A 25908-nucleotide genomic window follows, 5' to 3' on the forward strand; every position below is an offset into this window, starting at 1 on the left:
ACTCCAGGACCCAGTGTTTCTGCCTGGACTCCCAGCTGAGTCCCTGGCCCTCCCCCTCTGCTGCCCACCCCACCCCCCTGCTGGGGTGGGCACTTGGGGGAGGGGAGGCGGAGCAGGCGTCTCTCTTCCCTCAAGCACATTCAGATGATACTCCAAAGGGAGAAACACTGGAACTGGGGGCCTTTGGCCCCTCAAATGAGAGCTCTCTTTTGCGCGGGAAGATGTCCATTCAGCTCCCAGGGACAGGGAATGGGCTGCTGTGGGCCAGCGTATTTACGGACGCACTGCCTCCGAATCCAGGGGCAGCTCTCTGAGGGGCCCACGTCACTGGACCCAGAACAGCAAATATTAAAAGAGCCCAGAAGATGGAGGCACAGATGTGCGCCCCCTTTCTGAAGCAGAATTCCATGCAGGAGCTCTACACACTTCGTTCTGTTGGGCTCAACCCCTGGTGAATTACAGGGGGCTGCTGACTGCACTGGGCCATGGGGGAAGGCAGACACTGCCCACGCCTCCTCCCTCCCCCAGCACATAGTGCAGAGCCCCACTTTCATGTGACCCCCTCTTCTGGGTCAGGGTCTGAGTCCTTCCTGCCACAGGAGGTGACGGGCAGCTCTGGAGAGGCAGAGGACACCTGGGCCTTACCTGGGTGAGATGAGAAGAAAACCAGGTCCCCCAAAGTGACACATCCCCGCCTACCTTTGGTCTCCTAGCTAGTGGCTGGCCACCCGGGAAGTACATTCATTCAGTTAATCTTCATGAATCCACAAATGAGGTGCTATCACCAGCTCCACTTTATAGGTGAGAAAAAGGTCCCTAGTGGTGCCCAAACTCCAGCCCCAGACCTGGAAGTCTCTGACTCCAGAGTGTGCAAGCTGCTCAGCCTGGAGTTATACCACCCCCTGTGGGATAATTGGGGGGCCTGCAGTGCTTTGGGCCCCTGGTTGGATCTTGGGGTCTGGTTTTCTTTTATTCAGTGCTGGGTGCTGGCCACCCCTCTCCTGTCCCCTCAGCTACAGTCAGCAGCTCCTGGCTGCTGTCTTGGGGTTGGGCACCCCCTGTTGGCTCTGTGGAGAAGTGCAGCGCGTAACCTCGGGTAACATTTGAATGACTGAGGGTGCCTCACATCAAAGATTCTGATCTGATTGGTCTGAAGTGAAGCCCAGGCAGGTGTTTTATTTTTTAAAGGTTTCCTGGATGATTCTAATGCATAGCCAGGGATGAGGCAAGAAAAATGCTGGCGTCAGGAGGCCTGGGTTTGAATCCAGTCGCACTGCTTATCATGCCACTGCTCTGGAGCTATGTCACTTGCCTTCTCTGAGCCCGTTTTCTTCATCTATCTAATGGGGACAATTTCCACCTCAAATAACAGGGTGGAGTCAATGTGAGGTGGCGGATGCGATCGTGCTTTGAAAACTATAGAACTGTATGAAATGGGAGGGATATCATGGGATTATTGCTGGGGTCAGCCTTCGTGTCAGCCCCCATGCCCCATGGTTGCCTGCTTGCTTGGGTCATTTCTGGAACATTTTTGTGAAATGCTCCTGAGGATGCCACAATCTTCTGCCAAGTTCCATGTCACTTGCCACAGTCTCCTTGTTTGTGCTCTAAATCCTCTGAAGAGGTGGATTTGGGGGTGGGGACTGGAGGTGGGGGTGAGCAGCACCACCACTGTGGCTGTAGCTACCAGAACCACACTGATGTATAAATGACCTAGAAACCTTTGCAGAGGAAAGGCACAGTTGCGCCCATGTATGAAGATGGTTGGCTGGGCAGGGATCTTGGAGATGTCAAGCTATTGCTCACTTTCCAGAACCAGCCTCCTTTTTAAAGTTTAAAAACCTGGCAGTGGAAAGATACTGGGGTTATACTGTCACCGAGTGGTAGAACAGGAAACTGCAATTGACTTTACAGGGCCTCCAAGTGTATTTTGCTTAAGACAGCCGTGGGCAAACTACGGCCCGAGGGCCAGATCCGGCCCGTTCGGCTGTTCTATCCGGCCTGCGGAGCCGAAAGAGCGGAGGGTTCTCTTGCTCTCCCCTCCGATCCTTCACCAGCAGCAGTGTTAACATGGCAACGTTGGGAAACACGGCCGCAGCTCCTTCTTCTGAGTGGGCGGATTTATATCCGCCCATTCAGTAGAAGGAACAACCTCTCAGTCTTCCAGAGGCTCCTTGTAATGCCCGCGGACGCGTCCCCTGACATCACCCTGGGAATGCGTAGACACGTTATCGTGGTGATGTAGGGAGACACGCCCCTGGAGAGCACAGTATCAGAGCATTAGCTAAAAAGGAGACCAACAACACTGTTCCCACTGAAGTTGATGTTTTAAAGACCAAAAACCTTTCAACCCAGTCTACATTGCCATCTACATCTATGTCCTGGGCATAATTTGGAAGTTGCACTAAAGAAAATGTTTAATTTACTGTTTACACATTTTGTTCTTTTCTATTTGTTTTAGTTTTAAATTATTTTATTATATTTAAGTTTAATTTGAAAGGCTTTTGTACCTTTCCTTTGTTAGGCAATTTTATTTTGCCTTTGCCATCTTCAATATAAGGTATGTTATTGTGCTATTTTTCCTCCATTTTTTGAAGTTTCAAATTATAATAATTAGTGTTTACATTCTTCTTGTTAAAATATTTGAAATGAATAAAACTATTGAAATAATAAAAAAAAAGACCGTACCCTTTTATGTAATGATGTTTACTTTGAATTTATATTAGTTCACACAAACACTCCATCCATGCTTTTGTTCCAGCCCTCCGGTCCAGTTTAAGAACCCACTGTGGCCCTCGAGTCAAAAAGTTTGCTCACCCCTGGCTTAAGAGGTGGTCCCAGGAGTCCACAATGAGTTAACTTGGAATGCTTGTTACACTTGGGGGGATCAAAGAACTTATTCCAGAGCTAGAACCTTAGGAAGGGACCTGGCAATACACATTAAAACATGCCTCCTGGGCTATTCGGATTTGTAGAATCACCTGATTTCTAGGTGACCTGATTTGTAGGATTCAGGGTAAAATGAAAATACAGAGCCCCTGCTTCAGAAATTGTTAAGAATTTCAAGACAGCAGCAGCAGAGCACTAAGCCAAGCACGGGTCCCTGCGTGACGACATAGGTTACACGCCCACAAAGCAGGCCCCGAGCTTGTGCCTCTGAATTTGGAGAATCACCCTGCCGTGACCACATCTGCCAGGTGTGTCTTGAATACTAGCTACATGTGATGTGGTAGTTGAGAGCATGGGCTTGGAGGGGAGGCAGCTGTTGAGACGAATTTGAACTCTCCTACTTATGGCTTATGTGACTGTGGACACCTTTCTGACCTCTGGACCTCATTTATTTCATCTTTAAGTAAGCTTATAGGATGCGCTCAATTTGGGCATGTTGAATTCAAGTTGCCTGGGGGATTTTGGGTGGAGAAGATACCCATGACTTTCCCTCATCCTCATCTCAACAACCAATTCACGAACAAGTCCCATCGATTCTAGCTCCAAGACATTTTCATATCCACCCTCGTCTCGCCCCCTCCTCTGTCACCTGTAGAGAGAGAGAGGGAATGGTTGATGGAGGAGGTGGAGGAGCAGCAGGTGGGGGGAGCAAAGGAAGGGGGCTGTCCTTGGAAACAGGGGGACTGATTGGGGAGGGAAGAAGAACATCATGGCGCTTTTGTGGCTAACTCTGTAGGATTTGAGGTGGGAAGATGAGGACGGTCTCATAAGGGTGTTGGTTTTCTCTGACAGGGAGAAGGCAGTTGGGGAGAAGCGTGCCAGTGTGCTTAGACCTAAGGGGAACGTGGGAGGGAGACAACCCAGGTAGGAGTCCCTAATAGGTTTTTCAGGCAGGATTGGAAGCTCACAGGATGGTGGGACTTTCTCCCTCAGGGCTCAGCAGGCTGTGCAGGAGTGATGAGATTGGCTGGTGAGGTTTCTCCAGGGCAAGCAAGACCCCCCACCCCCGACAAGTCGGAGCTGTCAGTGGAACCACAGGCTCCAGGGTCCTCAGAGAAGGAAGCAGAGCCAGATGGTCGATGGATCAAATAAACTAACAAACAAAAACACAGACCAGAATTTCCATTGTCCCTTAAGTAAATGCTAACACTGCCTCCTTGCCACCCCCCCCCCCCGGCATTCCTCTCACCGTAATAGTAGAGTATGATTGGAATAGGAGGGTGGGCTTTTCAGATTTTTCCATGTGGAACACTTTAGGTGTCGAGGCTCAAAGTGTGGTTTCAGTGGATGGAGGGGAGACCTGCTAGAGTTGAGGAGTGAAATAGAACCATGTTTCTAGAAATGTTCTATTATAGACACGAGACTCCAGTCCAGTCTTAGGATCATAGGACCCCAGGTGGATGTGTGATCACTAAGGTACTGTGTGGGTTGTCCAGGGTGGGGGTGGGAGAAGGGGTGGCAGATGGGAGCCAGAACTCTAGGAATTCCTAGATGAGGGTGTAAGGGGAGGGAAGTGGCGGGTTGAGGGGGCGGGCATGGACACAGCAATTGAAGAAGAGTCCTGCCCACACCCCCTTCAGGCAGAATGTGGGTGACAGCAGCTGCTGGTGGAGAGGCCAGGAGGCAGTCCCGGGGCAGGTCCTGTGGGGTGACCCAGTCCAGCATGGCCTTCCTGTACCTTACTCTTCCTGTCCCCACCATGGGTCAACACCCATGCAAAGGAAAGTGGGCCAGGCACCCGCCCCTCTCTGCCTCCCAGCCCAGCTTTTACACTCTCACCTTTGCCTTCACTGCTAGGCCTTTGCTGAAGACCACACGTTTGCAAAGCTGTGTGTGGGGTGGAGAGGTCTCAGGGGCACAGCGACTTTTGGGAAGGAGTGGGCCCAATGACCAGCAACCCCCTGGTCAGGCAGGGGCACTCCCAGTTAATTCACTTGACATGTGATTTGCAAGGGGCAGGGCACAGGGTTCAGGTGGGGCGGAGTGGAGATGCCATGGATGGGGATGTCCCTGTAGGGAGTGGTCAGGGACTCCAGATGTGTGCTGCAATGGGCTCCACAAAGGAAGAGGGGACCTGGGGCTGGGAAAAGAGCTGAGAGGAGAGGGGTCTAGGGGGAACCGTAGCAGGGTGCCTATGGCAGCAGGACAGGTGGAAACGATGCTCTTTAAGCCCCTGAGAGGCTGAAATCAGTCACCAGCCATTTCATAGCTTCTCTCTCCACTGGGCAGAAACAGCAGTGGGCTGGGGAGGAGCGGGAGGTAGGATTTGCCTTGGACAGAAGTTCCCAGGAGTAAGTGACTGAGGAACATTCTAGAAATGCCTTCCTTAAAATCCTCTCCAAAGAGAAGAGACTCATCATTTGCTTACGGATAGATTAAGGCCACTTTATTTAATAGCAGGGGCTGAAATTAAATGATAAGAATATCATAGTAATAACAGTAGCTGAACATGCATTGATATTTGGTATGCATGAACTCATTGAGACAGATTTGAAGGGGTGGAGAAGGGGGCCCCCAAATTCTGGATGGGCCTGGGGTCCCCTGGGTTCTGCCTCTGCCTGGTCATTTGTCCTTCCCTCTGGATGTGGCCCGAGGAGAGTCCTGGGACCTGGAGGAAGCTGACGCAGGCTAACTGAATGCATCACTTTATTAAATAAATGCTTTGTCACGACAAACGACAAAGATCAGGAGTAACATAAATTATAAGATGAATAAATAGTATACAGCAATCTTCACCTTTTTAAGAAAACGTGAGATCCTCTGTTGTGTTTTTTTTTTTCTCGTTTTTATTTCCTTAGGTACAAAATGCTAAACAGGAGGTGAGTTCTTCCACATTCAGGCGGATTATTTTTCCTGCATTTTTTTTTTCACCATTAACTGGTTTTGTTTGTTGATTTGTTTATCCATCTTTTCACCAGTAAAGATTATGAGCATTTGTTTTCTTTAAAAAAAGTTGAAGACAAAAAAATAGGAGAAAATAGAGCTATGGTATGTATGTATGTATGTATGTATGTATGTAAAACTATTGAGAACTACAGTAATATGTGCTGTGGTTACTGCTGTCTAAAAAAAAAAAACAAAACTGAAAAACCAAAAACCAAAAACACAAACCGGTAGGCAACTCGGAATCTGAAGGATCTTGTCTGATAACTGTCTATCCATGTGGGCTACTGTGTGACGGCGCTGGTGGCGGCAGGTGGGACTCAGGCTGGTGTCCGGGGACCAGAGGAGTGGAGTGAACTCGCCCTCCCACCTCCCCTTCCCCATTCAGAAGGAGCTGAAGAGAGGAGGCCAGAGTCTGTGGAGATGGCTAAGTCATGTACTCCACTAGGAAACCAAGGAAGTATGTTTCAAAAAAGACACAAAAACCTAAGAGAAAAACAAAGTGGAGAAAAGTGCAAAATATGTCTTGCACTTTAGTGGTTTCAAAAATAAAGACAGTACAACGCCCAGGTTGCTGGCAGGTCAAACCCTGTTCCCTTAGTCCCACCACTTCTTAAAACGTAGCCTCCTTTCTCTTGGAAGCCACAAAAGTCCTCTCTGAGAGCAGAGGGTCCTGCCTCTCCTTGGCCCATGGGGATGCTGAGCTGGAGCCCTCTGGGGGCTGAGCCCATGGACCGGGAGATCATTGCTTCCTTGTGAGGAGGCCTGGCAGTTGCCATGGCAGCTGGGTGGCTGCTGGAGAGTTAAGTGGTGGAAGAAGGGAGTGCGTGGTGTACATGACCCACCTCTCCCAGACCCCAGAGGAGGCTGATCCTTGCAGGGGTACAGTGGAGACCACCAAAGTGGTGATGGGGACATGGGCGAGGGGAGAGGTTGTGGGACCCCACAGCCTCTGGGCCTCCCTTCCTCCCCGGGTAAGGGATGAAGTCTCCGGGCCTGTCCAGGCCTGGCTGTCTGAGAAACTTTCTCCCCAGATGCCCTTCCTTGCCAGGGTAGGGAGGGCTCTGGGGGAAGGAGGATCAGTCCTGGCTAGGCCTCCCTCCATTGGGACATCAGGTATGGTCTACATTGCTTGAGTAAGGCATGAGTCAAAAGGGAGCTGGGATGAGACCTCCTGATGGGGAAGGTCAACACTTAGACTTGAGGCCATTGAGAAGCTATAGCTTCAGGCCGCTAGGAGAGCACTCAGAGGCCTAGGCAGCCTGGAGTCAAGGAGAAGCCTGCGGCTGGCAGCGCTCCACATCTGCCTCCTCTCCCACCTGCCGGGGGACAGCTCCATCATCCCCAGTGACTCTCTCCCGTGGTCTCTCCATACTGGGCTCAGGCCGGACCTCCCCTGGGAGAGACTAAGTTCCATCCATCAAGAAGGTCCAGGGTCCTCTAGGGATTGACCAGCTGACCAGGATCACTCCCTGCAAACACTGGGGACTCACAGGTGTGTAGTCGTCATGAACGTTGGAGTCCTGAAGAGACTGGTGGAGTTGAGCCAGACCATCGTCCCCACCTTGGGCTGACAGCAAAGAGCTGATGTCAGGAGCCCATTCAAAGTCCAGTAAACAGTGGTAGGGGGTGGGGCGTGGGGAGAGCCCCGCTTAGGAACCAGGTCCAGGCCTAGGGAGGGGTGGGAGTAGGGCATGCAGTTCCTGGCTCAGTCTTTTCTTAGGGGGAATGGCACCCCAGTATCCACTTGGCAGAACCCAGTTAGATGACTGCTCAAGATCCAAAGGAAGGATGGGCAGAAAGAAGAGGGAGGTGGGGAAGGTTCAGGATACTGGCCTACAGCATAGAAATGTGAGTCGGGGTTCGGGGACAGTGGCACAGGGAGATGGGGTATGCTGACACCGCAGGTCAAGTAAGTCCTTGCAGCTGCCATTCCCGTCAGGTCCTTTGTCCTATGAAGATCGACCATCTCTCCCACCTCCAGCCAACTGTCCTGTCCTGGGGAGCAGGAGACATCCCCCACGTTACACAGCTGCAAGTTTTCCGCTAGCTGGACTAGATTGGCTTCTTTGCTGTCCCTCTTCATTGCCCCACGTTTGGTGTTGGAGTGTCTCCACGGTGTCATGCCATCGGGAAAGAGTGGAGAGGGCTGTGCTCACAGTGAGAAAAGGTGTCCTTGCCATTGTCCAAGCCCCCTTTCCTGGCAGGCTAGCTCCAGCCACAGGGGACAGCCCCCAGACCACCCACTTGTTGAGGAAGTCAGTGGAGAATGGGAGTGTCCTTGGTTCAGAATGTGGCTGCCAAGTGACAGCACCCCAAGCATCCATTCCCTGGCTGTCCTAGGCCTTTCTTCCATCCTCACCCCAGGGAGGAAGCTGAACTGGCCAGAGTGAATGAAAATTCTCTGGCCTCAGTCCCTCACTGCTGGGTGAAGATGGGCATTTGAGCACAAAGTCTTGTCCCTTCAAAACATGGCCAGTCTCTACTGCTCTTTGCTGTGGTCTAGATGCTAAGTCTAGAACCCTAAGGTTACCTATCCTCCCTGGCTCTAAGGCCGAGAGTTAGTTCATTTCTCATTTGTAACCTGTACCCCATCTTCCTCTTGAATCCCAGAGGGCTTATCGGGTGGGGAGCCAGGGGAGTTTCTCTGGTTTTTCTCCTTTTCTGTTGCTTTGCTTCAAAGCTAGAATGGGGCCATCAGCCCCTTTCCCTTCACTCCATCTATCTGGCCTGAACAATTACTTTACAAACTTCCCTGTATTGAAACTTGTTCACCTCCACATCCCTCTTTGCCATCTCTTATTTCCATCTCTCTCCTGCTCTGCCAGCGTGAAGAGTGAGAGAGGCTTTCAAAATGCAGACTCTGCCCAGATGAAGTGGAAAGGCCCGGTGGGACCAGTAGGTCAAACTTGGTCATGTTGGGCTCGCTCAGTGTGTGGTTGGAGATGGTTACTTCTGGAGGGTCTGAGGAGCATGGTGGGTGCACACAGAGTGCTCTCATCCACCTGGCTGGGTGGTACGTGTGAAGACGTGTGCACGTGGGAAATCATGAAAAAAATCCAACACTGTGTCCCACAAAAAGTTGAGTTTGCTGCTCATGGGAGGCAGGCAAGACTGGTGTTATGGGTCATGTTAAAAGAATATGAGTTGTCTTGGTTTTCCCAGAATGAGGAAGCTCCTCAATGCCCCCGTAGAAACTATTTGAAAAGTTAATAATACAAATCTTTGAAAGAAAGAAAGGAAGGAAAAAAAAAAAAAGAAAGAAAGTAGATTTATATGCCTATATATGACTACATGGAGCCTTGTAGATAAATACAAGCCCACTTATTTTTCAGCCTATCCTCCCCCACAGAGGCTGTGCTAGTTGTGAATCAAATGCACTGAGGGGCCGAAACCACATGCTTCAGCTTGGAGTTCTGGTCAACCAGGAGGAACAAGTCTTCCCACTGTTGACTGTGTATTAATTTCCAAAAGTTTGCACAGGGAAATGTGCACACATATGTATGCATACTTATGTATCTGCTTAGGAAAATCTATCTATCTAATATCACTCAGTTTTTAATTTGTTTTGTTTTGAGGGGAGTGGAATGCATTTTAGCTTTTATAAGTTTGTGGGGAGAGAACACCTAGTGGGGCAAGCAGAGGAAGGAGAGTTCGAGCAGCCCACATTGCTGGTTGCAGGAGGAGCTAGACCCAGGAGAAGCGCTGACACCTTTTGTCTTTGCCTTGCTCCCTCTGTGACCAATCCAACCTGGGAAAGCTCCAAGTGTGTCATCAAATACTACATCTTGGGCCAAAACTTTAGCGCCCAAACGTCTCCCCAGCTCAGGCCAGGGTTGCACATGAAAGGTGGGGCTAGCCGTGAGGCCTGGGATCTTTCCTTGCTGCCCACATTCTCCCTTCCTTTCCTAACTCTGTTCATTTTACTCTCTCTTGTACACACATGCCTTCGTCCCTTCTCTTCCTCTTGTTCTTCCTCTCTTCTCTATTCATTCAACTTGCCTCAAAAAGAAAACCATTTAAAGGGTGGGTGGGTGGGTGGGGGAATCTCCTTAACTTTTTTCATCTCCATTGTTGCCATTTTCAAAGTTGAGACCTTGCTAGAGATTCTGAGGTCCTCAGTTTCCTCAGTTAGATAGATATATGTATGTTTTCCCCTTAAATGAGATGAAATGAGTGGCGTCCTGGGGTGGAGGGAGGCATTGGCTGGAGTTGGGGCTGGGGGTGGGGTGGGGTGAGGGGAGGAGGAGGAGGGGACGCATCACTCAACATTGCTGCTGTCGAAGGTGTGGCACTGGAAGTCCCCTTCGACATACTCCATGCTTGGCAGCTTCATCCCGTACTTGTCCACGCACCAGCAGATGCCACGTTTGCGGCCACGGGAAGGCTTGCACTGGGGGTGCGGACAGGGAAAGGCAGTGAGGATGGCTGTGCCTGCAGGAGGCTGCACCCTCGCCTGGCCCTTCGTCTTCCCGCCCCAAGACAGACTTTCACCCCCAGAGAGTTGAGGGGGGCTGTACCCCTGCCCGGGGTGGGTCTGGAGAAATGATAGGTTAGTCAGTCTGACCTTGGCTATCCCCTATAAACACGTTTTATGTGACCCTTTCAGGATCCTCCAACTTGGTATTCTCCAGAGAGCTACATGGACTGATGATCTGATACTGATGATGATGATAATTAATAATAATGATAATGTTAATAGGTATCACTTCTGCAGGTTTTTACCATGTACCAGCACTGCTATTTAACATTTACTACATAGTAGGTACTGTTCTAAGTGCTTTACAGAGATTAATCCATTATTCCTCACAATCGTGTGAAAACAATAAGCACAACTATTCTCCATTTAGATGAGGAACCGGAGGCAGAGATTTAAAAAAATAACTGGAATAAAAGGACACAGTTAGTGAGTGGGAGAGCCAAGAACGGATCCAAGGCTGCCTGGCCCCTGACCCCTCACTTAGATGAGGGTATGCTTAGAGCATCAGTGTCACATGGGAGGGAACTTGTTAGAAAAGCAAAGTTCTCAGAGTCTCTCCAGACCCACCGATCAGACACTGGGGAGGGGGGTCACCCATTAGTGTTTTATCAAACCTGCCCGGTGATGCTGATGCCCAAGGAAGGCTGAACACCATTGCCTTAAGGGAATGCGGACCCAATTTAATACGTTAAGCACCACTGGTTAGCCAACAGTGGGGCAGTTCAAAGGGTAGCCTGGCTATGAAGGGGACACACAGTGATTTCAGGTGGTACATGGTGAAAATATGCTTTAAAGTCATATATATGCATATATCTATGTGTGTGTATCAGAAAATAACATACAACATGGGATGAGACACAGTGATGTCAAGTTTTCTTTTAAAATTCATGTAGCCCTGGCTGGGCAGTTGGTTAGAGCATCGTCCCAGGGTATGATCCCCAGTCAGGGCACAATATAAGAATCAACCAATGGATGCATAAGTAAGTAAAACAACATAGCATTGTTTCTCTTTCTCTCTCTCTCTCCCCTCCTAATAAAATTCATGTAAATAAGGTGAATCATTAAAAGTTAAGTAGATTGTAGCACAGGGAGGAATGGGAAAATCACATTTGTGTTATGGATATTTCAGGTTTGAAAAACACTATTGTTAAAGACATACATTTTAGGCATTTAGAGGTAGAGGTTTCCTGGTGAGTGTCTTTTCAGGAGCCCTTTGAACTTGGGGGCATGGGACGGGGCATACCTGCTTTCTCTTGTAGAATCCCTTGCGGTCACAGTTGGGCAGGTACACTGCACGGGGCACCATCCGAGGGCTGGCTTTGAGCTCTTGCAGGGAAGCCTCCATGTGTCTGCGGCAGGGGCCCTGTGTGCGGATAGGAGGGATGAGAGGCATGGCAGGACCAGGTGGAAACCACCTACGTGTGCAGAACACGTGGCCCGGGGGGCAGGTGGGGGGGAAACAAAAGTTCTGTGGGGAAAGCCACCACCTTTTGTTCCAATTAGCTGCTACCAAAGACCTTTCCTCCTCCCACCTGTTATGCACCGGGTGTATAAAGTGTGCAAAACCTGCATTTGACCAGGCACAGAGGCACACTGTCCCATCTGTTTCCTGCTCCCCACCCTCAGCTCTTCCATGCCTCTGAGTGGTTATGTCTGGAGGCGGCCCTCTGCGGATGCTCTAGGAGAATGGCCAGCATCTGCCTAGGTGAGGACACAGCCCCCAGCCATTCACACTCGTGGCACTTGCTCTGTGCTCCCTGTGGCTGGCTGGCACTTTCCCTGCGTACTGCCTCTACGCCTGCTCACTCAGACAAACCCTGGGTCCTGATAAATGTAAGCTCTAAAAGCTCTCTATTGTAAGTGGCAGGTCCTTCACTAGGTCTAGCATCTCCTGCTGCCACGAATGCTCATTTAGAAGCAAGTCAGGGCGGTGACAGAGGCTGCGGGGCATGGATGCCGACGAAATTGGGGGGGATCCTTGAGACTCACCTGCTCGGATTCCTGTCTCATCTCAGGGGCAGCATTTGCCCGGGTCTGAGCGGTGTTCTCAGCTCCCCCCACAAACTTGGCCTGGGTCAGCTTCTTTCTGCGGTCTTTCTTCACTGCCTCGGCCTTCAGCTCGGAGATGCGGGAGTGTTTGGGCCGGAAGATCTTGGGGGCGTAGGTCTCCTCAGCCACCTCAGCGGTGGTTGGGTCCTCGTGCTCCTGGGATTCTCGATCTGCAGGGAGAAAGAAGCAGAGCATCAGCCTCTGGGGCGGAGACTCAGACGTGCAGAGCCGAAGACTCTGAAGCTGGTTCGAAGAGAAGGGGTCTTTGCCCTCCTGGAGCCTAAATGAGAACCAGGGCATAAGAGTCGGCTCTCATGTACGTGGAGGGGAGTTGCTGGCAGGACTGGAGTCCCATAGTGCGAATCTAGGAGGACTTCATGGAGTTGGGGGTGTGTTGAAAAAGTCAAGCTGATAAGCGAGGGAAATTTGACAGGAGGGAGAGGACATTCTGGGGGCAGGAAAGAGGAAGGGGAGGGAAGTGGCCTTTGGGAGGGCTCAGGCCTGGTCAGGGGCTTGATTATGGGGCTAAGTAGATGGTGCAGTGGCTAGAGGTGTGACTTTGATATAAGAGCACAACCTGGAGATCTTGGCTGTCGGAGGAAATAGGGGGCAACCAGGGCGTGGACAAGAAAGGCCACATGTAACTTCCTGTGGGGTCTTTATGCTTTCAGAGCTGCTGGACTTGAGCAGCTTGGATTTGGGGAACTGGGGGCAGGAGGGTCCTGGGGGTCTGGACTAGCAGGAGAAGGGGACCTGGGAAGCCAGAGATATGGGGCTTGGAGGGGAATAGTGGGTGGGGGTAGGGGGGAATGCGGAACCCTGAGGCCTCCCTCCCTGCACTGGCTCAGAGCTGGCTCTGTGCTCCGGGCCCTGGATGGGCTGGAACATAACATAACTCCAGGCCAAGAAAGGTGACAGCTGGCTGGGCTGGCACAGTTATATATAGGGGTGACTTGGTGACAGTCTATACTTAGCTGACTTATGACCTTTAAAGAAGTAGGACTTTGTTCATTTATTTGTTGACCTGTTAATTCCTCCCCCCGCCTGCCCCCAGCCTTTTCTCATTCCACAGATTTCCATTTAATTCTTATCTCACAGGCACCCTCCTCTGGGTCCCCGTTTCTCCTATCAGTTCCTTAGCCCCACCAGCCTATGCAGACCCAGGGGGAGGGGTAGGATATGGCCAGGAGGCCCGGTGCAGGGGGGCCCTATCTTCATTGCCCTCTTTTCAAATTCAAAAAAAGAACAAAGGGCTTTGAGGTGACCCTAAATGACTCAACTGGGGTGTAGGAAAATCCTATTACCCACCCACTTAAGGGCAAGGCACTGTGACGGAAAATAGGAGAGGAATCCGAGCAGGTGGGATGAGGGGAGGTGTTGGGGGAGAGAAGATGGGCGAGAAGGCACTGTTTGTGTCCCCAGAGCAGGAACTCTCAGCCTAGGGGAAGTTACAGGTGTGTGTTAAGAAAGGCATTTGGAGACCCGGCCAACCTTGGTCAGGATGGCAGGTGGCAGGAAGCACCTAGGCACCTGTTTGCAGTTGGCTCAGATTTGCCACATTTAATTGGACAGGTACCCTGTCCTAAAGGCCCTGGCAGGGAAGTTGCCCGCCTGGAAGAAGCCTCTGCAGGTTTGCAGGGCTCTGGGAGGTTAATTGATTTGGGCTACCACCCAGGAGAGGAAGAGGACGGGCAGAAAGCAAACAACAAAGACAGGGGCAGACTCTCCCTGAACCAAATTCAACACCAGGATCCCTGACCCCTACTTTTGGCCTTTCAGTCCGACTTCCCACCTCATCTTGACTCAGTACTCGGACTCTACTGTATCCAAACCTGCTGTGATGATTCATCAACACATGATGTGCCGGGTTGGTGGAATGCAGCCTTCCAGGAATTAGCTGATAGAGTGATGCTCTGGGGTAAACCTACTTTTCTTGGCTGTGGGAAGAGCTAGAAAGGGGGCGGGATGCAGGGAGGAGCACTGGTGGTTTGAAGGACTCTGTACAAATAGAAAGGCTAGGGCTCTCTTATCTAGTAACTAAGGCCCATACCCGAGGCTCAGGTCTTAGGGAAAGGTGGGGTTGGAAGTGGGGGAAGAGGAAAAGCCTACTATGGCATGGATGGGTCTCTGAGCCAGTCTTACTGAGGGACCAGAGACACTTCCTTCAACCTCTCTGGGCAAAACTAAGCATTCTAATCTTCAAAACACATTTGACCACTGGGGTAGGGGAGAGGGCAAGAGATGTTGCCATTGAAAGGCTGGGGGCATTCTGGGGTACATGGCCATACCCCTTCTCCAATTAAGACTGTAACTAGATGAAGTGAGGGGAGGAGGGAGAGGGGGCTGGGTGTTGACCATGGGAGAGAGATGAGTGTTTTCTTCAGGGGCTGCTCCAGCCTGGCCTGGAGGACCAGCAAATTGTCTTCAGGGATATGTGTGGGATACCTGCAAAGCCAAGCTCAGATGTCGCCTCTCCAATGGGAGAGACCCCAGAAAGCTGCTCACCTCCAGGGGTTTGGACCAGCGCCTGGGATCCTCCCCACAGGCCATCTAGTCTCTTAGTCTTTTCTCTGAAAGTGTTCAAGTTGCCTTGGGCTAAGCAATGATGACACTAGAAAACAAATGTAGATTCCTGCATCCACTTGAAGGAGCTCAAAACACTTTTGCAAACCCTCTCTCCTTCCATCCACTGGCCTCACCAGGGCGGGCCTCCTGGGAGAACACCCTCCCCAGGATGCCAGCTCTTTTGCTGCTCTGAAAGGCAGGCTTAGAGCTTTGATGTGCCTCCTGGTTTTTGGTGCCACTTAACCCCATGTGACCTATTTCTTAGGCACCCGGAGAGTTGAGTATCAGAGATACTCATCAAGGTCTTGTGGTCACCTGTAGGCTCCAGAGAGACAGTGGAAAGTTGGAGCGGAGCCAGGGCAGCACCAGGGAGATGAAAGGGCTGGAACGCAGACCCAGAGCTGGAATGCCAGAGCCAGCAGGCCCCACTCAGCTGCTTTGAGTCATAAATAGGCTTTTGATTTGGGAAGGGTTTAAGTCTGAGATAAAGCAGGAAGGCACAAGTAGACTGGCAGCTCCTGAGCTATTTCATCAAGAGAAAGCAGACTGAGGTTGTGGAAGGGATTTAGGTGGCCCTGTGCCTGAACAGCAAGGAACAGAAGAGGGCACTGGGTTCTGGAAGCTGCTGGACAAACATGTCAAATCCTCCACATGGCCAGTAGGTGGGGACAGAGACTGAAGACCACACAGCATGCCTGGCTGCTTATTGCTAGGGACTGTAAGTAATTTTTAAAATTTGGAATTTGTGTGCCTGTTTCTCTGACAACCACCAAACCCTCTCCTTCTCTGTGTGTGTCTGCAGCATGTATTTAAAGAGTTAGGGAGATGGACAAGCGAGGACTGGAAAGGACTCACAGGGGGAGGGTGGAGAAGGCAGGTGTGGGAACTGGAGGGGGAGTGGGGCAAGACTCTATGTGCATAACCCTCAGCTGTTTCTTTCATCTGCAATTGAAAAATGATCAGGGGAAGAAGTGAAACATATCTGGCTCCTCCCTTCCCATCTCTAGTTGTCATTTCAAAAGGATTCTGCAGAGGATGGGAGATGTGGAATGCTCAGTATTATTTCCTTCTTGCTTAGTTCCATGATCTTGCCGATGACAGAGCGAATGAGAGCTATCATATTGTCCTGATATTTACCTTTGGGATGGGTTGCCAACCAACCAGCTCTCTGATAGCCCAGCCCCTGCCATGTTATGCTGGCCATTGCTGCCCATTCACACTGGTACAGTAACATTCACCGAGGCACAGACAGGTACATGGGCCCTCCCTGTGCTCACATGAACACCCGTTTGAGGACTACACCGTTCTCATGTCCCAGCAAACACAGACGGCATCTAGGTGCAGGCCTGGCCGCTATGTACCCAGAGGCACCCTAGGGTGGGCAGATCTACTCACAGCACAGGTGCCCAAAGCATACTCCCCATCCAGACTCCACCACTGTCTTCAATATGCCCTCTTGCTGCTGCTGTTATCTGGTAGGAACAGGATGCTTTAGCAACATTGACAGGCATATGTTCTTAAGAAATGTTTTCATACCACCCCCTCCCTGGTTATAGAGATGGATGGTCCAGCTGGGGACTTGCTGCTCCCTGCAATCTGACCTCCCACCCTGGGGCTCTCAGTCCCTCCCTGGCATCATTAACAGCCCCCTCCCAGGCTGGTGGTAGTTCCCATTCTATCTTAACCTCATAATCTAACCTCAGAGAAAACTGGGTGGCCCAGACCTTGTGACTTTGTTTCGGAAACAGAAGAAACTGAGGCGTACTTGGAATTCACAGCTCAGGAGGAATGTAGGGCTTTGCCAGGCCACCTGGACCTGGAGAGAGGAAAGTCTCTTTCTTTAGCCAGAAGACAAGATGGGTTCGCCCAGAATCTCTCTACGAGGGATGAAAAGGGAGCCGGGTTTCCACTGGCTCTCATCCTGGCTCCCTCTGTGGAATTTAAACAATAATCTCAGAGCAGAGGCTCATCATTTATCTTTGTCTCTCTGGTGAATGGTACTCCATAAATAATCTTTAAATGGAGAGATGCATCGATCTACGCAAGAGACAAAGTGAAGTGGGCCTAGAGGCCTTTCTGTCTGTAAGTTGGAGTACCTTAGAGCTCAGTGGATGCCCTGAGACGCCATCTCACTGGGGCCACTGTCTTTAAGCACAGTAACTTCCACAGAGGGAGTGAGGGGGCAGAGCAATGAGCCTCACAGGACAGGGACAGATGGAGGGGTCCCCTGGATTGGCGGGGCTTCTCTCTGCTCTCAGGCTTCACTGTCCAATGCAGTAGCCACTGGCCACATGTGGCTATTTAAATGAATAAATAGGAAATCAAATTACAAAGTCAACTCTTTAGTTGCTCTAGCCACATTTCAAGTACTCAATAGCCACACCTATCATTGCAGAAAATTCTACTGGACAGCTGGTCAGAGGGCACAGATCTATGGCTGGGTATGGCTAGATGCTCCATGTCCCCTCCCCACTCTGCCCTGTTTCCTAGCCAACTGCAGCCTCCTGCTCTTTGCTACGACCCAAGGCTATAGGAAAATGATGGGTCTGCTGCTCACTGTTTAAAAAACCATAAGGCATGTCTCAGTCTCCGGAAGTCTGACTGTTTCCCAGCTGCAGATGCCAAATGGCTCAATTACACTGCATGTGCGTGCCTCTGCATAGAGAGAAAGGGGACGGGGCGCGAGGGAGCGGCTGGGAGTGGCTGGGAGCCTTCCAAGGGAGCTGCAGCACCCCTCCCCTCCTGCCCATTCCACCCCTAACCAATGTCTGCCTTGTCCCAGTCCCTCTGGAAAGACACTGTTTTCTTTTCCTCTGTGGTCAGTCACAGATGTGTATGTTCTGGGCTCCTTTTAACGAGAATTATGAGCTGAGAAGGAAAAAAGCACTGACTTTCCAAGAGGAAAGCAAACCCAAACAACCGCCATCCTCAGGTGCCAGATGGGAGGAGCTGCAAGAGGACGCAGAGGGGAGTCCTGTTGACTTGGGGTGAATGGCAGCAGTGGGAGCAGGTTCCGAGTCAGACAATGGGGGCAAAAGGCTTGCCTTGCTGAGCTCCTTTCCAGCCCCCATCCCATTTCAGGCCAGGAGAACTAACGTGGTCAGGCACCTAAACCAACAGCAAAGTTGACCAGCGTGGGTGTGTCACATCTCTATCCTGCACGGAGAAATAAGGACATCATATAGCAAAGCGGATAAACATAGCCAGACTACCTGTCCTTAACATCCAGCTACTCTTCTTGGGAGGAAGACGAGGCTGCTGCTGATAGTTCATAAGCTTCAGTGCAGATTTACTTTGATCCCTCTTAGTCTCTTTCTCCCCTCTCTTTGCCTCAGTTTTCTCATCTGAGTTATGGGGAGGATGTCAACAGCCCCTTCTCCACAGGGCTGTTATGGGGAATAAGGGAGCTGGTATGTGCTAATTACCTCTCAGCACAGGTCTCTGTTGCCTCTCACTTCCCTAGTTCCAATCATCAACTAAAAACTTGGTTGCTTGGCACCTGGCTGACTGGTTTCTCCTTGTACACCACAAGCTCTAAGGCTTCCTGGATGCAGACCATTCTGCCAGAAAGTGATGGCTCTATCTTTGTCTCTGGGGAATCGATGGCCAACCCCAGGTGAGAGGGACTTGGCACAAGAGCTTCTGGGAACCAGTCCCCACACAGAGAACTCACCCTGGGAGTTCGTGCCTCTGTCTACTCCCATTCCTTCACACCGCACTAAGGCACTGGATTTTCCCTACAGTGGAGAGAGCAAAGGTGGCCAACCACTCTCCACAGGGTAGAGGTGGCAGCTGTCAAGTTGGTGACACTTCCCCAGATCGAAAGGTGGGGTTGCACTCACATCCAGGGACCAGAGGTAAAAAAAGGATCCTCTTCATTTCCCCCCCACCCCGCCCCCTCTCCCCTGGGGTCAAGCCAGGATTCAGGACTCTAGTACACATTTCTTGATCCCTGGGAGACAGCTGGTAAGAAATGCACCTCTAACCAATTATGTACTAATGCACGACTCCCAAGATGAGTGTCTCCAGGCAGGTTTCTCTAGGGGCGGGAAGATGGAGCATGCTCATAGAAATGTCTATCTTTTCCCTACACACCCCACACTGGAAGGTAGTGGAAGGACTAGGTAGGGAGCAGACTCTGAATGGAAGAATGGGAGATGAGGAGGGGGAGGAAGCTCCGGCTCATTTCTCTGACCTGGCAACACTCCCACTCATGACTCAGCAAGCCTATTCAGAACATTACAATTAGGCAGCCACATTCCCTGCATGACCTACATGACCAGAAGGGGGAGGCAGGGAGCAGGTAGTTTGAACTCTCCCTAGTCCCCCTGAGGAGACAGGCTTTGGTATGAGTCAAACAAGGGAATCATTTCCTGTCCATTAATCAAAGCTCAGACTCTTCTCTGACTCTTTGTGGGGCGGAGGAGAGTGTGGAGAGAGCAGTTCCCTCTCAGGTGCGGGAGGGGCTTGCTGGTGACCACCTGTATCTACTAGAAAATTTGACAGATGTGGCTTGTATTATATTTCAATCGCAAGTGCTGTTCTAAAGGGTCTGGAATGAGGGCCATCTTTGCTGGGGTCAGAGAGACATTACAAGTGTGGTGGTACAATCCAGGTTTGGAATACCTGGAGCCCACATTAAACATCTCTGCATGCCAACAGAGGTCAGATGGGGCACCTTCAAGTTCTGAGCTCTTATTTCATCCTCACAACCTTCACTATGGGATGATGTCATCAGGTGATATTTGCCAAAGGCCTCATTGCAGGTTAGGCTGGGTCCAGGCAAGAGCCCTGGTGAGTAGTGAAGAAAGCCAGGAATAGCAAAACGGAACCCTAAAATCAATAGGGATGAGCTGAATTCTAGTCCTCCTTCTACCACTAACCCTGCATCTAATTTTGGGCAAGTGACTCCGCACGCTGGGCCTCAGCATCCCCATCTGTAAAATGAGGGCCTTGACTTCAAGGATTGTGTGGGTTCCTTGAGCTTTAGCATTCTTTGGCTAATACCCAGATAATTCCTGGAGAGATGTTAGGAGCTTGCTAAACCAAGTGGTTAGGCAGGAAAGGGCACTTTGCCCCATATAGAGATTTCTACTCACTCCTTTGGATTTATATTAAAGGGAGAGAGACAGACAGAGAGAGAGAGAGAGAGAGAGAGAGAGAGAGAGAGAGAGAGAGAGAAAGGTTGTAACAGAAATCATGGAAAAAATGGAACTTGAAAAAAATGTGGGGGACTCTCTGGATATAGGGGAAAGTGGAGTAGACGCTTAGGAATGGCTTCCTTGTTTATTTACTTATTTATTTTCACAGGTATCGAATTAATCGTTGTCTTGGAAAACATATACAGCTGGCAATTTAAGGATGATCTCTGGGGATTTGCAACTTTTGGACCAACTGTAGTAAAACTGCAAAACAAAAACTCCAACAAAACCCCTTCAGATTGCCTCCTTGTCTCTTACCACAGCCATTCCTTTTCCTGGTTGGTCCCTCCTTGGTGCCTGGACCCTTTATGGTGTTCTTCCAGCTTCTGGATGCAGTGGGCCTGGCATATGGTGATCCTTCTTTAAAGTTTTATTTTTCACACATTAAATAACTCAAAGATTCAAAGGCATTGCTCAGGTACAAAGTAAAATCTTTAGACAAGAATCACCTTTTCTTCTCCGTAGCTCCTCCCTCCCCTATTAAAGGTACCAGGGCTTCTGTTGGGATTCCTACCCCCATGCCCTTCGCTGTAACCCTTCCGGTAACCTCCGGCTCCTGGCATCAGCCCCTTCTCCCCCTACAGCTGCAAGCCCACCTGTCGCCTCAAATCCAGCCCAAGCCCTGGGACTAACTCACAGCTGCTCTGACTTAAAACTCAAGCCTTAGGGGATGCCTTGGCCATTGGGGGATGGAGAATGGGAGGGGGGAGTTGGAGGGAGGGACAAGGAAGGGAAAATTGAAATGGAAAGAAAATGTGGCCAACTGTGCTTGCTCCTCCAGCCAGCAGAGAGGGGTGGGGGTGGGGTGGGGGAAGGTAAGAAAAGTCAAGTTAAAAGCAGCATCTCTGGTCTTCCCAACCCCGTTTTCCTTGGCGCAGGGCACAGTCAGCCTCTCAAAGACTTGTTTCAAAGGGAGGCGGTGCGTGTGGGAAAGGAATCTGCCTTCTTCAATTTTCCATGATCTTGTTCAACCCAGACACAAATTTGGCCACGAAACCTAACTCTGGAACTGGACTTCAGCATGGCATTTGGACCAGGTTTGGAGTGGAAGCTAGGGTGATGGAGGCCAAACCCCTAAACGAAGCAAAGGCTTAATTTATTTTTATTGAAGTTTTTTTTTTTTCTTCCCCAGAAGCATATTTTCTTTCTTTCTCTCTTATTTCTCAATGACGGTACTGAAACCCAGAATCAACTTCTTCCCGCACCCCCAATTTAATGTTTCCCTGGCACAGAAGAGATCTCCCAGACTAGGGCAAAGATGCGTGCAGCCCTCCCGCCCACAAAGCCACAAGAGTCCTGCAAACAATGCCCCAGCAAAGCCCGGCCCTTCCTCGACTCGATCCAGCTCACCGATATTATAGAGCTCGGCCCACCCAATAAATAACTCGTCTCTCGCCTCCCTCCAGCCTCAAACACTCTGCCCTCTTTTTCTATATGTATCTGTGCCCCTCAATTGGACGAAATAAAATGCAGGGCCCCGCGCGCTCCCAGCCCCGGGCTCGCGGGGCCCACTCCCTCTCGGTTGCACAGCAACGCGCGCAGCAAACACCAGTTCTCAGCCGGCCCGCCCGCCTTCCGCCCTCCGCTCCTCCTCCCAGAAGCTCTGGCCTCCGGCCAGCTCGCCCTCCTCAGCTCCCCATTACTAATTCAAAGACGCATTCTTTTGGAGGGATTGAAAAAAGGTATAGATCTATCTCTCTATATGCATATATGTTTTTGGTGTGTGTGTGTGTGTGTGTGTGTGTGTGTGTGTGTGTGTATGTGTGATTGATACCTTTATTTATATTTATATGGAAACCGCGGAAGGGAGGGGCGCACCCAAGTTCGCACTGCTGTTTTAGGGGTGGCGGTGTGGTAGTGTGTGTTGGGGAACAGGAATTCTGCTCAAAGGAATGGACACTTTTCTCCATCTCTCTGTTCATTTTCCACTCCTTAAGAAGTGCCTCCGTGTCATCTCCAACTTTTGGGGGATCCGCCCAACGGTTTACAAGCTGAAAAGCTACAGCCAGGAGCGCCCACTCCCATTGCATCGGTCCTGGTAGAGTGCAGCACCCCCCCTCCCCGCCTCAGCAACTGCAATCCATTTAGGCACCTGCCTAAGGCGGGGTGGAGTCCGTGAGACACGCTGGGGCGGGGGTGGGGAGAGAGCGGAGAGGCAGCTAGCATTGGCCCAGAGGTACCCTGAAGGTAGGAGTTGAGGAAGGGGATGCAGAAAAATCTAATGGGCATCTTGCTTGGGACTAAAGCTGGCCTCCCCCTTTACCCCCCTCCTCTGTGTGTGTGTATGTGTAGAGGGTTGAACTGGAAAGTTGGATGCTCCTATTAGCTCTCTCAGCAATTGCGCGTCTACACCTCCCACATCACTACAACCACACTGTTGGACAAATAAAAGTGGGGCCAGAACGTGGCTGAATGATACCTGGCATACTTCCGATGTGAACCAGGTTGTTAACCAGAGCGCTCCCTTCCATGCCAGGAAGTAGATTCATATCTCTTACCCGTCTCTCCTCCACCCCAAGCATTTTTCAAATCTATATCCCTCACGATGAAGGCAGGCGGGACCGCCTTTTAAAAGTGGTTCTTAATAAAAATAACTCCACAAACTGGCCTGTGGGGCGTCCGGGTCTGCACGTTGCCTTCCGTCTCTTTTTTGCAGGCAGCAGTACGGAGTGAGACTACCTCTTGCTAAGCTGGAGGGGCGGCTGCCTGTAAGGCAAAGCCTGAAGGGTTTTGGAAGATGTAGGCTGAACCTAGGAAAACTCTCCTGCCTCTTCTCAAGCACCGACACACTTCTTTCCTATATGACAGTGTATGTAGCTTGCAGTTTAAGAAAACCCATGTTGGGGTGCTCACAGTGGAAGGGGATAGGAGGGGAGAAAGGCACTGTCCCAGGAAGTAACTACGCAGAATAAGCATTGTTTAGCCAAATCTTAACCCCTTTTGGAGAGAATCAATAACCAGTGTGACATTTCAGAATGCAGATTTTTGTGTACAGTTCATTAAAATATTTTTTAAAAACTTAAGATCAGGTAGCTCTTTTCATAAAGAAACTCAGATCTAAAGGGAGCAGAACTGTTCTCATTAAACAAGTAACTTAGTCAACCTTTTAAATCCTAGACTCGGGGCGCTAAGAAATTGGGGGCAGAGCAGTCTGGGGGCGGGGCTACTTCGAGGCGGAGGGGAGCCAACGGGGCGTGGCCATTCCAGTCCCCGCCCTCTTTATTTGGCATTCAGTGATTCCAGGGCCCCGCTTATATTTACACCACACCCACTTGTGATTAAGTTTGAGAGATGGGCGGAGGGGATTAGTACTGGCAGGGAAGTTATGAGTTCTAAGTTTCACATCCCCTCTTGCCTCCCGACCCCACCTTTCGTCCTAGGTAAAATCTGAATTGGGGGGGGGGGAAAGTAATTAGATTTCGGGGTGAACATCCAGCACAGGAACACCACACCGTTGCTTCATACTCCTCCCGCCCGCCAGACCACCCGCCTGCCCCCTCCCCCCCTGCCGCTAGCCCACTGACCTCCCCACCACCGCCTGGCGTGCCTAAAGTAATCTTACCTTTCCTGGGAGGAAAAAGGTATTTTGCATTTTAATCTATTTATCAGTTATCTCAATCAATCATGTCCAGTCAAAAGTAATGGGTGTGCACGTGGGAGGGGCATAACAGTCCTCACCCCAAAGGCATTAACTACAAACGGTGCGAGCGTGTGTGTGTGTGTGTGTGTGCGCGCGCGCGGGCGCGCGCGCGCACTCGTGCGTGTGCATGTGTGTCGGGGTAGAAGGATAGACACGTCAGAAGGGACTGGTAGGGGGGCAGGGGCTGAGAGAAGGACAAAGGTAGAATGAGCACAGAACGCCTCTCTTTCCAGGTCCTCAGTTAAGGCAATATTTTAACAAATATATTTTTTTTCAAGTTCAGAAAAAACCCCAGAACGTGTTGGGTGGCTAGCAGGTGGTGAAGGAGGGAGTTGATAATGAAATATATACCCGTTCAGACTGGAGACTCAGGACCTGGGGATTTGGACCTTGAGACCGAATAGGAGCTCAGAGTCGGTATTCAGGCTAGGGGGTGGGGTGGAGTAGGGTGGGGGCAGGGTGTGGAGCAAGAGCGAAAACTGCCTGAGGCTGGGATGGACAGCAGCCTGGGATAGCTGGATCAGTCAGGGCTCCAATTCCTAGGTGCAAAGACCCCCCCCCCCCCGCCCCGCCCCGCCCTCCTCCCGGGCTGCGCCCCGGCTCTAAGCCACTTTCTGGGCAAAGCGCGCGTGGCCGGCCCGTCCCCTGTCCCCGCTCGTGCGCCGTGTAACTGGCTGGCACACTGAGCGCGCTCACCGATCTTGACTTGCTCGCGGTAGGTCTTTTCGTTCAGGCAAACCCCGCGGCCATGCAGCAGGGCGTGCAGGGGTTTCTCCTCGTCCTGCCGGGGGAGGCAGCGCAGCCCCTGGGCGCAGCGCTCTGTGTAGACGCCGCACGACTGCCCCTCGGCCAGGGCGCAAGTCATGCAGCAGCCGCAGCCCGGCTCCTTGACCAGCTCGCAGCCCAGGGGGCTGGGTGGGCACATGGAGAGGGCTTTCTCATCGCAGGGCTCGCAGTGCACGAGGGAGCCCAGGCCCTGGGCCGGCCCCGCAAAAGCGGCCAACAGCAGTAGGACTGCGGTGAGCACCATCTTCAAGTCTACCTTTACCTTGAGGCGGGGCAGGAGAGCGAGAGCGCAGGGAGAAAGGGGCTAGGAGGGCGCCGGGGAAATTAAAAAAAAATTCTGGCAGGTAGAGCAGGTGCCCTCCCCCAGACAATTGCAAAATGTGGTGAGAGTGAGAGGGCTGGGGCGCCTGCAAGCAAGTCCAATTACAAGGATTCAAGACTTGCAACAGGTTGGGGGCAAAAGAGCAGCGCCAGGTGCACGCACCGAACTAACAGCTCCCAAGCCCAACCTGGTCAGAACTGCAGGGGGAAAAGCCAAAAATTATTCGCCCCAAAGCAACCACCGGAATAAAGAGCTCGGAGGCTGTGGAGGAGACGGGGTGGGGTGGAGAAAAAGAGGTTTGTCTTCAAAAATGTTGTTTTAAGATCTAAAGTACACCCTGCTCCTTTCTAACCTTCAGCTGCTAGCGGCGCGCGGCTGCCGCGGAACAGGTAGAAGGTGGCGGCTGCAGCCGCAAGGGCAGGGGAAAATATTGAAATCAAGAAAGAAAGAAAGAAAAAAGCCCTAACCCCTCTTTTCTCCCACTCTGCAACCACCTCTTCGAAATTCGCAGGTTCGGCGCGAATCCCGGAGAAGGGTGCAAACGGAGGAGAGGGAAATTAGAAGGAGCAAAAAAGAGAAAAACCCCCACACCGCTTTGCAGCTTTTCCTAGCTCTTTTACCCCCGCAGAAGTTTCCAAAGAGACTACCGACTCCGGTGGAGCAGGCGCTTTTAAATACACGGCCCTGGCTGCCAGCCAGTTTGTAGCTGCAATTTGAGCTCCCCAACACCCAACCCAGGCAAGGATGCCAAAGAGCTTTGCAGTACGAACTCACACGGAGTGGGGGTGGGGAGAGGCCTTCGAGACACACAGGGGCTCCCCTTCGCTGCACGAACAGCACCCTCCTCCCCCCGGAATGTAAGAAAGGGGCACCGGGGACCAGGCAGGGGCTGTGTGAGGGAGGAGGAGGTGGGGGGGGGGGGTTGTGGGGATGAGAGTTCTTCTGTGCAAGGTGGACACAATGAGGAGTAACTCAGTCTCCCCTCGCCTCCCGCCCCTTAACTAGCCCAGGCCCAGGCCGGAGAAGTTTTTTG

The 25908-nt window shown here is 51.3% G+C and overlaps 1 protein-coding gene across 2 annotated transcripts; it reads right to left on the reverse strand.

Annotated features, from left to right (window-relative positions):
• Window positions 1-2687: 2687 nt before the first annotated feature.
• On the reverse strand, window positions 2688-25520 carry IGFBP5 (insulin like growth factor binding protein 5). Of its 2 annotated transcripts, XM_080670744.1 has the most exons (5): window positions 24464-25520; window positions 12302-12531; window positions 11556-11675; window positions 10103-10225; window positions 2688-3538 (listed from the first exon to the last, which is right to left on the reverse strand). In XM_080670744.1, exons 1-5 carry the CDS (start codon window positions 24795-24797, stop codon window positions 3503-3505), a joined length of 843 nt encoding a protein of 280 aa, XP_080526870.1. In that variant the 5' UTR covers window positions 24798-25520; the 3' UTR covers window positions 2688-3502. The 2 variants fall into 2 exon arrangements, with proteins under 2 accessions (XP_080526870.1, XP_080526871.1); XM_080670745.1 differs by lacking the exon at window positions 2688-3538 and having other exon boundaries at window positions 5742-10225.
• Between the last annotated feature and the right edge of the window lie 388 nt (window positions 25521-25908).

This window comes from Plecotus auritus (genome assembly GCF_963455305.1).
Source record: "Plecotus auritus genome assembly, chromosome: 5".
NCBI lineage: Eukaryota > Metazoa > Chordata > Mammalia > Chiroptera > Vespertilionidae > Plecotus > Plecotus auritus.